This window comes from Athene noctua, chromosome 5 (assembly GCF_965140245.1).
Source record: "Athene noctua chromosome 5, bAthNoc1.hap1.1, whole genome shotgun sequence".
Taxonomy (NCBI): Eukaryota; Metazoa; Chordata; class Aves; order Strigiformes; family Strigidae; genus Athene; species Athene noctua.
The window spans coordinates 24,712,037-24,724,292 of NC_134041.1; the positions used below are offsets into that span (position 1 = coordinate 24,712,037).

Below are 12,256 nucleotides of genomic sequence, written 5' to 3' on the forward strand. Positions count from 1 at the left end.
CCTAATATGCAGTTTCTCCTTGTTAAGAAAGGTAACTAAATGCTGTCGTGAACGTCCTAAATTAAAATAGAAAATGTAAACAATTCCAGGCCTTCTGCAGGAAGTTGTTACGGTATCTTGTTGTGTCAGATGGCTGAAAGAGATTTTTTTTGGCATTTGCATAATTGCACAGAGTATTTTCTGTTGGAATAAGTTCAGCTGACCATCAAATAATTACAGGAATTTGGGGTTATATAATTTCTGAAATTCTGTAGCTATGCAGTCTCCCCTTTGATACTGTGGGAAAAAGCAATTAAAACTTTTGCTTCATAAGGAGGTGAACGTATGATGAGAAGTAATGCCAAATAGTATTCTGTACCTTGTGTGTAGTTAAGTATTCCTTTTTGCTTTAGTGGTTTCGTTCAAAAAGAGATGCATAAGAATATATTTGAAAATTCTGGACCTGATTCTAGTTGATGGTCTGGATTATTTAGATGCCTTTATAGATACATACATATACACACAAACGTGTGTGTGTGTAATTTTTTCAAATGAATAATTTAAATATTATTTCAGTAACTCTTAATCTTTAAAGTACTATAGCATTAATTTTAAGAATGGAAGTATTATATAGGAGCATTTATGAACAGAGGCATTACACTCCAGTACCTCTTGTGTCTGATTATCATTAAAATCTCCAAGACAGTTATATGCTTATAATACATGCATAAAATTGGACCCTCAATGAATAATACTTAATTTATCTACATGATCTTTCTCATTCTTCATCTTCAGGGTACTTTACAAGTTAATGCATATGTCAAGAAAGAATTTTAATTTGTTGTTTAAAATAATTTTCATTTTTAATGTTAAAGAGAGATGAGATGTTAAGAGCATAAGGGTGGTCTGGTTGTGAGGTATTTGGCAGTTCCTGGCTTCTCCACATTCTATGTAGATACCTTTTTTTATGGTGTTAAGTTGTTGAACATTGCCCACTTGAAAACAACTCAGCCCTTCTTGACACAAGTATTTAACTGTGTAGTTCCTCTGATGATGCAGTGGCAAAGGAAGAACCTCCTACTGTTGGTCACTTGTAAATATTCCAGTTGAAGACCAGAAAGAAGCGCATGCCATCCAGAAAACTAAGTGAATTTGTGATTGTAGTATCAATATATGACAGAGCTTTGTTTATTTGCTGAAGAGGTGATCAGTATTATTGAAATAATGTGTCTTGGAGCTAGACCATTATTCTGCCTTTGTTTTTTCTTTTTCTCCCGCTCTACCTTGCGTTCTTTTTTACTTTGTTAGTATTTGTTAATTGGAGTTAGGAATCTATATTAATCTGAGAGGGATTACTACCCTGTCATTTTCCTGGGTTGAAGAAGTATCAGTGAGGTGATAATTTGGTTGAAGATCCTTCTATATGGAACAACAAAAAAAAATTTAAAGACTGCCACTTTTAATGATTCATCTCCACCTTGCTGACTAATAGTGGCTCAGAGGGGCTATTAATTTTGTTTTTAAATTTCAGAGACGTGTTTTTGCTGTATAAGGCTCCTACCACTGCTCATCTTCTCTGGCTAATAATGTTTTTACTTAATGGTGTGCAAGACAGTAAAGGAAGATAGTCTGTTCTTCTCTAAAGGGAGATTGTCTGTTCAAGGCTTCTGAAAACATTTTTTAGTGATCTCTAGATTCAAATAGCATCCTGTTTTGAGTTCATGTGAAATCTATTCTCAATTTCTGTTAATTCAGTGCAATAACTAAAATAGAAAAAGGCAATCTTTTCAAATTACTACTAGCTTTCTGGGCCTCTTTTGTTTTCAGGAAGCTATTCTAACAGCGTACTTACACATGCAATAAGTTTTTGTTTTCAAAAGTTGAGTAATTGAAGAACAGACTTCCTTGGCCTGGATATTAAAGGCATTATCTTCAGATAGAAAGGGTATTGGAAGTCTAATTGTAATCACAGTTGCTGCACTATATAATTTGTATTTTAAGTATTGGGAGATTTAATCTTGAAAGCTTTTTATCTAAATAACAAAGCAATTCCACGTTCAGCACATTTCTCCCCCTCTTTCTAGACAGAAACTCCATCTGCCCTTATTTTGGCACCAACAAGGGAGTTAGCAATTCAGATAGAGAGACAGGCTAAAGAACTGATGGCTGGTTTACCAAACATGAGAACAGTTCTCCTGGTAGGAGGTTTACCACTGCCACCACAGCTTCACCGTCTCAAGCAAAGTGTTAAGGTAAGGACTCTAGTGTGGAAAGATCCTCTAGAGAGTTATGTTTTCATAGAAGAGAAAAATGTTGCTCTTGACATGTATGGACATACAAAGATGTGCTTGTCCTAAGTCTAAACTACTAAAATTATTGTTAGCTCTTGAAAATTTTACAGTAATACAATTATTATTTTTTTAACATTTGGACTTATGGTTAAATATATAATAGCTTTTTAAAAAAAAATTTAACACATGATATTGCTGCTTTCAAAGACTTCACTTGCTATTTTATTAGACAAGGAGTTGTAATTTACAGCAAAAATAGCTATTTTTTAATGCAGATTACGTTGCTTGTGTATAGACACTTCCATTAGAGTTCTAAAAGGTCCATTTCCTTTTGAGGCTTTATAATTTATTAAGTTATCTATAAAAGTTTTCCATCTTACTTGAAGGCAATTAATTTCACTGATTAGTGCCCTTTTCACCTATGTGCTATATAGTTTTTCTAGGACAGTCATCTGCCTTTTCATGGACTAACTCCTGGGGTTTGTTTTTTTTGTTTTGTTTTGTGTTTTTTTTAGGTTATAATAGCAACACCTGGAAGACTTCTTGAGATTTTAAAGCAAAGTTCTGTTCAACTGCATGGCATAAAAATTGTAGTGGTGGATGAAGTAAGTTTTTAGTTATCAGGGCTGTATTGCCTATACAGAGGTCCTTGAAGAGCCAGTGTGAGTGGCTAGTTTAATTGATTAAACATAGTGTTGATTATAAAGATAAAATTTATTTCTTAAGAGAAAAATTCATTTTTAAACACAATTTGAAATGTGTTTGAACAATGCATGTTCTGTTGGCTATAAAAGACTTGGATACCTCATGGGATAATAACTGCTATACCAGTGTGAACCATTTGTTTTTTATTTTCTCACCTAGCTTTTCTTCTGACTGAAAATACTCCTGCAATTTGGATTATTAATGCCAGTCATACAGTTTGTGGTTCTTTTGTTAGTTCAAGTTCAGGATTCTGCTTTTTCTGAAAAAATCTAATCTAAATCTAATCTTTTTCACTTAGGTGGATACGATGTTAAAAATGGGTTTCCAGCAGCAAGTGTTGGATATTTTGGAAGACCTTTCTCAGGATCATCAAACCATACTGGTGTCAGCCACGATTCCAGTGGGCATTGAACACTTAGCAAATCAGCTTCTGCACAATTTTGTAAGAATAACAATTGGAGAAAAGAATCTGCCATGTTCCAATGTTCGCCAAATTATCTTGTGGGTAGAAGAACCATCTAAAAAGAAAAAGCTGTTTGAAATACTAAATGTAAGTGTAATATTTTTCCCATAAGAACAAATAAAATTATTCATGTCTTTACACATCTCTGTCAGGTTCTCACCTTTAATTCTAATCAGTATGTAGTGAAGAAGTGGAGTGAGGTTAAGCGTGTAACTACACTAACTAGTTCAGTAGTTCTGCAGTATAAGAGCTTTAATAGCAATTTTGGGGATTACTCCACCCCTGTCGCTCACACCTCCTTCTCTGCAGCAGCAAATTAGATTCCTGTGCCTAGGATTTTTTTCTGATTTGCGATATGGCATTCCAGATATTTGTACTAGCTGTCTGTGAGTGGTAGAGGAAGAGGACTTTGTTAAACTGTCATACCTGCTTTATGGCCTGGGAGTGCATTTTAAAAGTCATTAAAGAAACCAGTGAGAAAGCTATTAGTTCTTTCCTGAATTTTCTTTAGATGAATAATAATACATATCTTTTATGAGTATTAAGGGGGGTGAATTTTGGAGTCTTGGCTGAGGTTATCCAAGAAGTAAATAAGAAGCTTTAACTGAACCTTAGAACTTAAAGTAGTTCAGAATTGTTATGTAATAGTTAAGGAAACATAAAAGAAAGCTTTTGACTTCTAAAAAATGCATGTATTGATATAAACTTGAGTTCTGAGTCTACAAATCATTATATGTTTATAATGTACAGATTTGTATAGTTTCATGGCAGATATCCTGTTCCTTCTTATCTAGAGTCTAAAAATATTTATTAATCTGAAAGTCTTGTTAATATTAGACATAATGAACAGAAGAAATTGAATTTGCTGCTGATGAGCAGCAAACTATTGTAATACCTTCTTACATAAACTGTTTAATTTTACAGGATAAGAAACTCTTCAAGCCTCCAGTGTTGGTATTTGTGGACTGTAAGCTAGGAGCAGATCTGTTGAGTGATGCTGTTCATAAGATTACAGGATTGCAGTGTACAGCTATGCATTCCGAAAAGTCTCAGGTGGAAAGAACAGATATATTACAGGTTTGTGCCTTCCTAAAGTTATGGGGCTTTTGATAGATTTAAAATGGCCATTTTTTTTAAAAGGTGGCTTAATTTGAATGAGTTAAGTCATGGTTTACTGCTTTTCTGCAGTAAAACTTGGAGTATTGCTGTGGGAGAGGAGAGAAGGGGACCAAGCAAAACTGTAGATAATAATGCAGTTTTAAATGCAGATAAATACTGGAGACTATTTTCTAGGTTATTTGCTTTGAAATGGGAATTTAACTGTAATTGATGATTTTTTAATTAAAATTGTGGTTTTGCTCTCTCTTTAATTAGCTCTGTGAATTATATTCCTATTTAAATTAAAAATACAGGAGGGCCATTTTGTATTCTGCAATAGAATAATCCCACTGGGTGTGTTGTTATACTATATAACTAACCCTAGCCTGTGATTGGAGAGGTTCAAAATATAAAGAAGGAAAAAAAGAATTATTTTTTGTTTATTTCTCCCTTGCCAGGGATTACTTCAAGAGAAGTATGAAGTCATAGTAAGTACTGGAGTCCTTGGACGAGGACTTGACCTTGTCAATGTCAAACTGGTAGTAAATTTTGATATGCCTTCAAATATGGATGAATATGTACATCAGGTAAATAAATAAATTGGTAAAGCATTATTTGGAAAGCATACTGAAATATGACATCCACCTATGGAAATTTAAAATTTAAACGCAAACATAAAGATTATTCACCTCTTCAGAATATGTTTTTATAGGAAAGAAAGGTGCTGAATATCTCTTCCATAAGTCTCTTATGTAAATTACTAAAATCTATAACACTGGTCTTGTATCTCCTATATAAGTTACTAAAGCCTAGAACAGTGTTCTTATATCAATAATGTTTGCAGTATTATTCTTCCTGTTTTGTACTCTCTTGTATCATTTTGTGTCTATAGAAACTGTTTTTACTGTCTGTGAAGAAAATCCAAATACTTGTCTTTCTGCTGCAGCTCATTTGCAGCGTGGGATATGCACGTAATTCAATCAGGAATCTAGTTGTGAACTTTATTTTCATTCCTTCTTCATACTCCAGTATCTCTTCTGATTTTTTTTTTCTGAGGATTTACTGCTTTAAAAAAGGTGGTGTATGGGTTGTGCATGTGTGTGTGTATTTATGTATGTGTACACACACCCCAACCTTAGTCTGGCTAGTGGATCAATAGAATTAATTATTACCCTCTTCTGGCGCTTATGAAGCCACAGTTTTACTACCACATCCAGTTTTGAGACCATCAACTACAAGAAAAGCCAACAAACAGGAGAGAGTCCAGACAAAGTCAGGGGGCTGGCATGTGTGACACATGGAGAGGCAGAGGGAACTGGGCTTGTTTGGGCTGGAGCACAGATTTAATTGCCGTCTTCTATTTGGTAATGGGCAGTTACAGAGGAGACAGAGCCAGACTCTTCTTGGAGATGCATGGTGAAATGATGAGAGCCAGCAGTCACAACCTGCTGCAAGGGAAATTGTGGCCTCATAACAATGAAAAGTGTTTTTCCCAGCAAGAGTAGTCAGGCAGTGGAACAGGCTGCCCAGAGAGGTGGTGGGATCTTTGTGCTTGGAGACACTTGAAACTCCACAGGACGAGGCCCTGAACAAGCTGATCTAACTTTGAAGTTAGCCCTGTTCTGAATAGGTGGGAAGGACCTCTGGAAGTCATCCAGTCTCATGAACTCCTAAAGTATTCTGTGTAATGAACTGCAGTACACGTCTGTGGTTTTTAATCATCTTTCTGCTAAAGTTTCAAACAATTAGTAAATAAATAAAAATGTTCTTTCCTAGCATCAAAACTGTACCAATATTAACGTAATATCTCTTCCTAAATAGAGAGTCTTTGTAGATGCTTTTCTAATGTGTTCAAGCACTGTGGATAATACTGATAAATAATTCTAAGTTACTGGAACATTGAAAGTAAAGGGCATTTTTATGGTCGTGCTTGTACATGTTGTACTTGATACATGGATGTGGCATTGCTGTAATAACCATCTTTTAAAACACTTTGTTTGGACCAGACTTACTGTAAGCCTTTGACCATAGACTACATCATATATCTCAGTATCAGTATTGGACATCTGGTATGTCCCAGAAGCAAGTCGTAATTTTAGATGCATTTAAGCTAAAGTTTCAGATCTGCATATCCTGAATTTAGGAAACTTCTTAAAACTTTGAGGATGATACAAAGAGATTTGGCCTTATTGCTTAGGTTAGTTGCTGTTTTGTAACAGAAAATAAACTTTAGGGATATTTGAAGGACTTAATTTAATATTGATAAGTTAAAATGAGTTTTTGCTTTTTCAGGTTGGAAGAGCAGGGAGATTGGGTCACAGTGGAACTGCAATTACTTTTATCAATAATAACAGCAAGAAGCTCTTTTGGGATGTTGTGAAGAGAGTAAAACCAACGGGCACCATTCTTCCCCCACAGCTGCTTAATTCCCCATATCTTCATGACCAAAAGAGAAGGGAACAACAGAGGCTTAAACAATTACAGAATAGCCTTGTAACAGGGGATAATATTATGGACATTATTAGAAAACATGACAAAAATAATTCTCAGAGGTAATAAAGATATGTTTATAGCTATGTAATTATAATGAAAGTGTGATTAAAAATAAACATGGAATTATGATGCCTTGTATATTGCCTCATTAAAAGAAGTTTATACCATTTTTTACGGAGTCTCATTTTTGTCCCATATTTATTTTGAAATACAGACTGTTGTGTGTTTGAATTACGGTAGGGCCTAGTAAAAATGCGCTGTGTAACTTTTTCAAAACCAGTATACTTTGGTTTTCAGCGTAAACTGAGAAGATACTCTCTCTTTTATTTTAAGATTTCTGAATAATTTCTGGCTTTTTGTGAAGCATACTCTTCTAGTAATTTTTATGTCATTATACTGAGGTAAGATCTTTGCAAAGGACACCCTCCACCTCACAAAAAAAAAAAAATAGTGACAGATTAGTCTCTGAAAACAAGCCTCAGTATCTTCCTGTTTGTTTACATAGAAGCTTCCACTGGGAATATTTCTCTGATGGTCTCTGGGGGGTTCTTGTGAAGAGTGTACTGTAAGATTAGTTTCTCCTTTATTGCCTGTGAATCAGTTAACGTCCTTTTGCAGTAGCAGAAATACTTGGTTATTAGTATAACTTCATTGTAGAGAAACAGTATAAGCCATTCAAGTTAAATAACAAATTTGTGTTCTTATTTAATGAAACATTATAGTTAATGTATAACTGATCATATTTACTAGTCATTTAAGCATTACTTGCCATGCTCTGACACTAGACACTGTTTCATTTTTTTGAGGAAGTGAGACCAAAACCATATTAAGATAGTGTTGTACAACTTTCTATACAAAGTCTAAGTCAAAACTTTTTTTTTTCTTTTAGGCTGAGGTTTAAGGAGTTAGTTTCATCAGATGCTGTAATGAATCATCCCTTATTGGCAGCATGAGATGTCCCAGGTAGTTAGATATTAGCCCTGTGCATCTCTGCTCCAGCCCACAAGCCCAGTTCCCTCTGTCTCTCCGTGTGTCACATGTGCCAGCCCCCTGACTTTGGACTCTCTCCAGTTTGTTGGCACACTATGATAGTGAAGTGCTAAGGCTTGGACAACAGGCCCGAGCCAGAGTTGACCTATAGATGAATCCTGTATATTTTATAACTGATAACCATTGTGCTAGTAGGTATTGTACTAAGTTATGACAACCCACTTATGCTGTTGTAAAATGTGCTGAAGCATTGAAATGCTGAAGCCTGAACAACAGGCCCCAAGCCGAAGCTGCTAATTTAGTATGTAATCATTAACAGAGTATGTAAGCTCACTAGTGAAAGATGCAGCTTGGAATATAATCAGTAGGGAGAATGAAATGCTGAGAGAATGTATCCAACTTCCCTTGTTTAGCCTTGTTCAAGGCTGAGAACCCATGTATTTGGCCTTGTTAGAAACTCCCTTGGTCTGCCCCCCTCAAGCCCTGGCCAGGCTTTGGGTGGAATCCAACAGGAGAATGAAACCAGAAATTTTCTGCTCAAAACAAAGGTGCCAGCTATTCTGGCCTGTCAATCTCTGGTATGTAAGGCTGGGCCCGCTCACAGCGACTTTGGCAGCCTCACCTATGGGTGGATGCACCGCGTAGGATTTCCCACTTGCCGGGACAGGCTCTGCAAATCCTCACTGTAACGGGGGGCTGCCCAGCCACTGCGGGGCTGGGTGATGGTAATGTATGCGAGTGGTGATGTATCTTAATCACATGTAGTAAGGATCTGATGCATTACCCTGTATTTTCCTGTTTGTTGCTTTGGGTGCACTATTCTACCTTTTCTCACTGCATATTTTCTGTACTACACTCTTACATTATTTGGTTATCACCAGTAAAATACACCTACTCTTTTCACTCTGGTGTCTGAGTTTAACTGGTATCTTTAATCAGCAAAAAGATAGATGGACTTAGTTTGCTACCAATCAAATTTTTAAAAGCTTGGTAGCTGATTATTTTTTTTCCTAACTAAACCCTAAAAGTAGGTCTTACCTGCTACAAGACAGATGACTTAAGTGGGGCACTGGTGCCAGGTATTAACAATAACAGATTTATATAGTTATTAATGAAAAACTCCTACTATGTATTGTGATAGTCTGAAATACGATTTTTTTTTTTCCTACTGTTTTCTATGCACTGTTACTACTGCTATAATCTGATACGGTGAAAACCTCAGGTTTTGATTTGCCCCTCCTCTTCCACCCCCCACCCCCCCTTGGTCTTTTGTCTCCCTCTGCTGTTTTAAAAAACTTTTCCGTGTTAACTCAGTTGAACAGTATTTATAAATGCCAAATCTTTTATAAAAAGCCTGTGTCCTTCCGCGAGGTTTCTATTACTCGTGGAGATTTCGTGAGGTGGTACTTTATAATCTTTCCGATCCTGCGGGGAGCTCAACCCTTCCGCTAATGCCGTGCTTTCTGAGGGTGAGCTGGTCAGCCCGGCGGTCGGGATGCAGCCCGGCGGTCGGGCCCTGCGCAGCTCCCTGCAGGGGGCCGGCTCCGTTAACGGTGGGGCAGGGCCGGGGGGCACCGACTGCGCCGAGCTTCCTGCCCTTCGGCCGCCGGCGGTGCGGCCTCCCGGGGGGAGGGAGGGCGGGAAGCACCCTCCCGCCAGGACCCGGCGGTGCCCGGCGGGCTGCGCCGGGAGGGGCCCGCGGCCGCGAGGGGGCGCCCGGGCGGCGCCCTGTGACGCGGTGCTGGCGGGAGCCAATCCCGGCGGGCCCGGCGCGTTCAAACGGGGCCGGGGCGGGCGCGAGCCGCCGTGCGCGCGGAGCGGAGCGCGGCCGGCGGGTGAGCTGAGCGCGGCCCGGGGCTGCCCCGGCCCGGCCGCGGGTTCCCCTGGGGCGGGCCTGGGGCCGGCCGCGGCGGGGCGGGCGTCGCGGCGGGAAGCGCCGAGCTGGGGCGGCAGCGCGGGGCGGCGGGCGCCGGAGGCCTGGCCCCGCGAGTACGCCCCGGGTTGTTACTCTGCCGCTGCTTCTCTCTCGCCTTCTCCCCGAGGGCCGCCCGGCGGGGCCGAGGGGCCGCTGCAGCGGGCGGGCGCGAAACAGATCCGCGGCTGCGCCGAGAGGCTTACGGGGGCTTGTCTGAAGAGGGTAGGTTCGCTGGCAAAGGATGGCAAAGCTGCCCGCTGCTCCTACGCTTTCACTCAGCTTTGAGCGCTAGGGTTTCATCTGCAATTAGCATTTGTAATCAATTAAAAAGGAACGATCGTACTTCTAACGAGTCTTGAACCTTATTTTAGGGTGAGGAGCTTTTAACGGGGAGATTAAGTTTTCAACAGAAACGCTCTGTGAATATTCCAAAGCAGAGCTATAGCGACGGGGGGGGGGGGGGGAGAAATGTTCTTACGCTAGTTATTTTAAAGCTGAACGGAAAAGATGGGCTTTCAGAAAACGCTGAAGTACCTCGTGGCTTACAACAACGTTCCTTTATTTACTGGCTGCTAGATGGAATCACAAAATGTGTTTTTTACAACTCATGTAACATAGGTAGTTTCCTGTATCAAACTGGATTGAGCAAGAAATACACTCTGGTCTGAAATTCTTGAAACTTTCCTCACAACTTGAACTACGAAAAGTTTGTGTAGTTATGACACATATAGAAGTGGGTATAATTGCATAATTTCTGCGAGTACTTCAGAAGCTGTAACTTGAAAGTGTAGCATTAAAAGTAACTTCTGAAGCAATGGCTAAACAGTTGCTTTTACATCACTTGCTCTCTTCTTGCTTCTTTCCCTTTTTTTAACCTGACCATCTGCTGCTTTTGTTAATGATATATGCAATTTTTGAAGGATCTAAGCCGGGTAACTTTGTTGACTTTTAATAGCAAATTAATTGCAGCTAGCAAGTCTGTAGTAGGTAGTGATGTCAAACCTGTAACAACCCAATAACTGATGCATATGCAACAGTGAAAGCATACTTTTTTATTCAGATTGGTTATGTATGGATTTCTAAATATTTACATGTAGAAAGGATGTGGAACACATTTTACAGTTTTCTTCTGTCCACTAGGCTTAGGTATCTTTGTGTTGTTATGGATGTATGTACTATAGTGAACTAAAACAATGTCCAAACATATGGTGATAGTCATTTTTATTAAGCATCCTACTCTGATAGTGGGTTTTAGATATCAGTATCCTGAAAAACACCTGCTTTCAGTGTTCAGAGATTTCCTATTCAACGTTAATAATTTTCTTGTTCTACTGGAGTCTGTTAGTTGTGAAACACTAAGCATATAAATATTTGTGAGTTAATGGAGGCATAATCTTGAATTCCCTTTCTTTAGGGATCATGGTAGATCATTTGGAAGTAGTGTCCTTGGTGATCTTTGTTGATAAATTGATAGTTTGTTGTACTAACTGGTGCTTCTTCATGATGCTTTGTTTACTTTCTGAAACAAATCGTAGAACTCAATAAATGGAATCAGAGCTTGTTATTGGTGGAAGCAGTCATTCAAATATAAAACACTGGAGGTGAAACAGGCTACTAATGGTTACTAATGTTTGGGAACATGTATTTACTGCAGTGTATGTAAACGGCTCCCCATGAACTGAAACATAACTAGCACTGTGAAGTGCTAAGGCTTGGACAACAGGCCCGAGCCAGAGTTGACCTATAGATGAATCCTGTATATTTTATAACTGATAACCATTGTGCTAGTAGGTATTGTACTAAGTTATGACAACCCACTTATGCTGTTGTAAAATGTGCTGAAGCATTGAAATGCTGAAGCCTGAACAACAGGCCCCAAGCCGAAGCTGCTAATTTAGTATGTAATCATTAACAGAGTATGTAAGCTCACTAGTGAAAGATGCAGCTTGGAATATAATCAGTAGTGAGAATGAAATGCTGAGAGAATGTATCCAACTTCCCTTGTTTAGCCTTGTTCAAGGCTGAGAACCCATGTATTTGGCCTTGTTAGAAACTCCCTTGGTCTGCCCCCCTCAAGCCCTGGCCAGGCTTTGGGTGGAATCCAACAGGAGAATGAAACCAGAAATTTTCTGCTCAAAACAAAGGTGCCAGCTATTCTGGCCTGTCGATCTCTGGTATGTAAGGCTGGGCCCGCTCACAGCGACTTTGGCAGCCTCACCTATGGGTGGATGCACCGCGTAGGATTTCCCACTTGCCGGGACAGGCTCTGCAAACCCTCACTGTAACGGGGGCTGCCCAGCCACTGCGGGACTGGGTGATGGT

At 39.2% G+C, this 12,256-nt stretch overlaps 1 protein-coding gene across 7 annotated transcripts in view; it reads left to right on the forward strand.

Moving 5' to 3' along the window:
• DDX59 (DEAD-box helicase 59) overlaps positions 1 to 7,211 on the forward strand; it is a 29,275-nt gene extending 22,064 nt beyond the window's left edge. For 6 of the 7 annotated variants that reach the window (XM_074906749.1, XM_074906748.1, XM_074906747.1 and 3 more), the window contains 6 exons: positions 2,064 to 2,231; positions 2,786 to 2,875; positions 3,274 to 3,525; positions 4,363 to 4,515; positions 4,995 to 5,123; positions 6,829 to 7,211. In XM_074906749.1, the coding sequence (XP_074762850.1) occupies positions 2,064 to 2,231; positions 2,786 to 2,875; positions 3,274 to 3,525; positions 4,363 to 4,515; positions 4,995 to 5,123; positions 6,829 to 7,092 (1,056 nt within the window). In that variant the 3' untranslated portion in view covers positions 7,093 to 7,211. The remainder of the gene's footprint in view (positions 1 to 2,063; positions 2,232 to 2,785; positions 2,876 to 3,273; positions 3,526 to 4,362; positions 4,516 to 4,994; positions 5,124 to 6,828) is intronic. The other variant, XM_074906754.1, reaches the window with a different exon arrangement.
• The last annotated feature ends 5,045 nt before the right edge of the window (positions 7,212 to 12,256 follow it).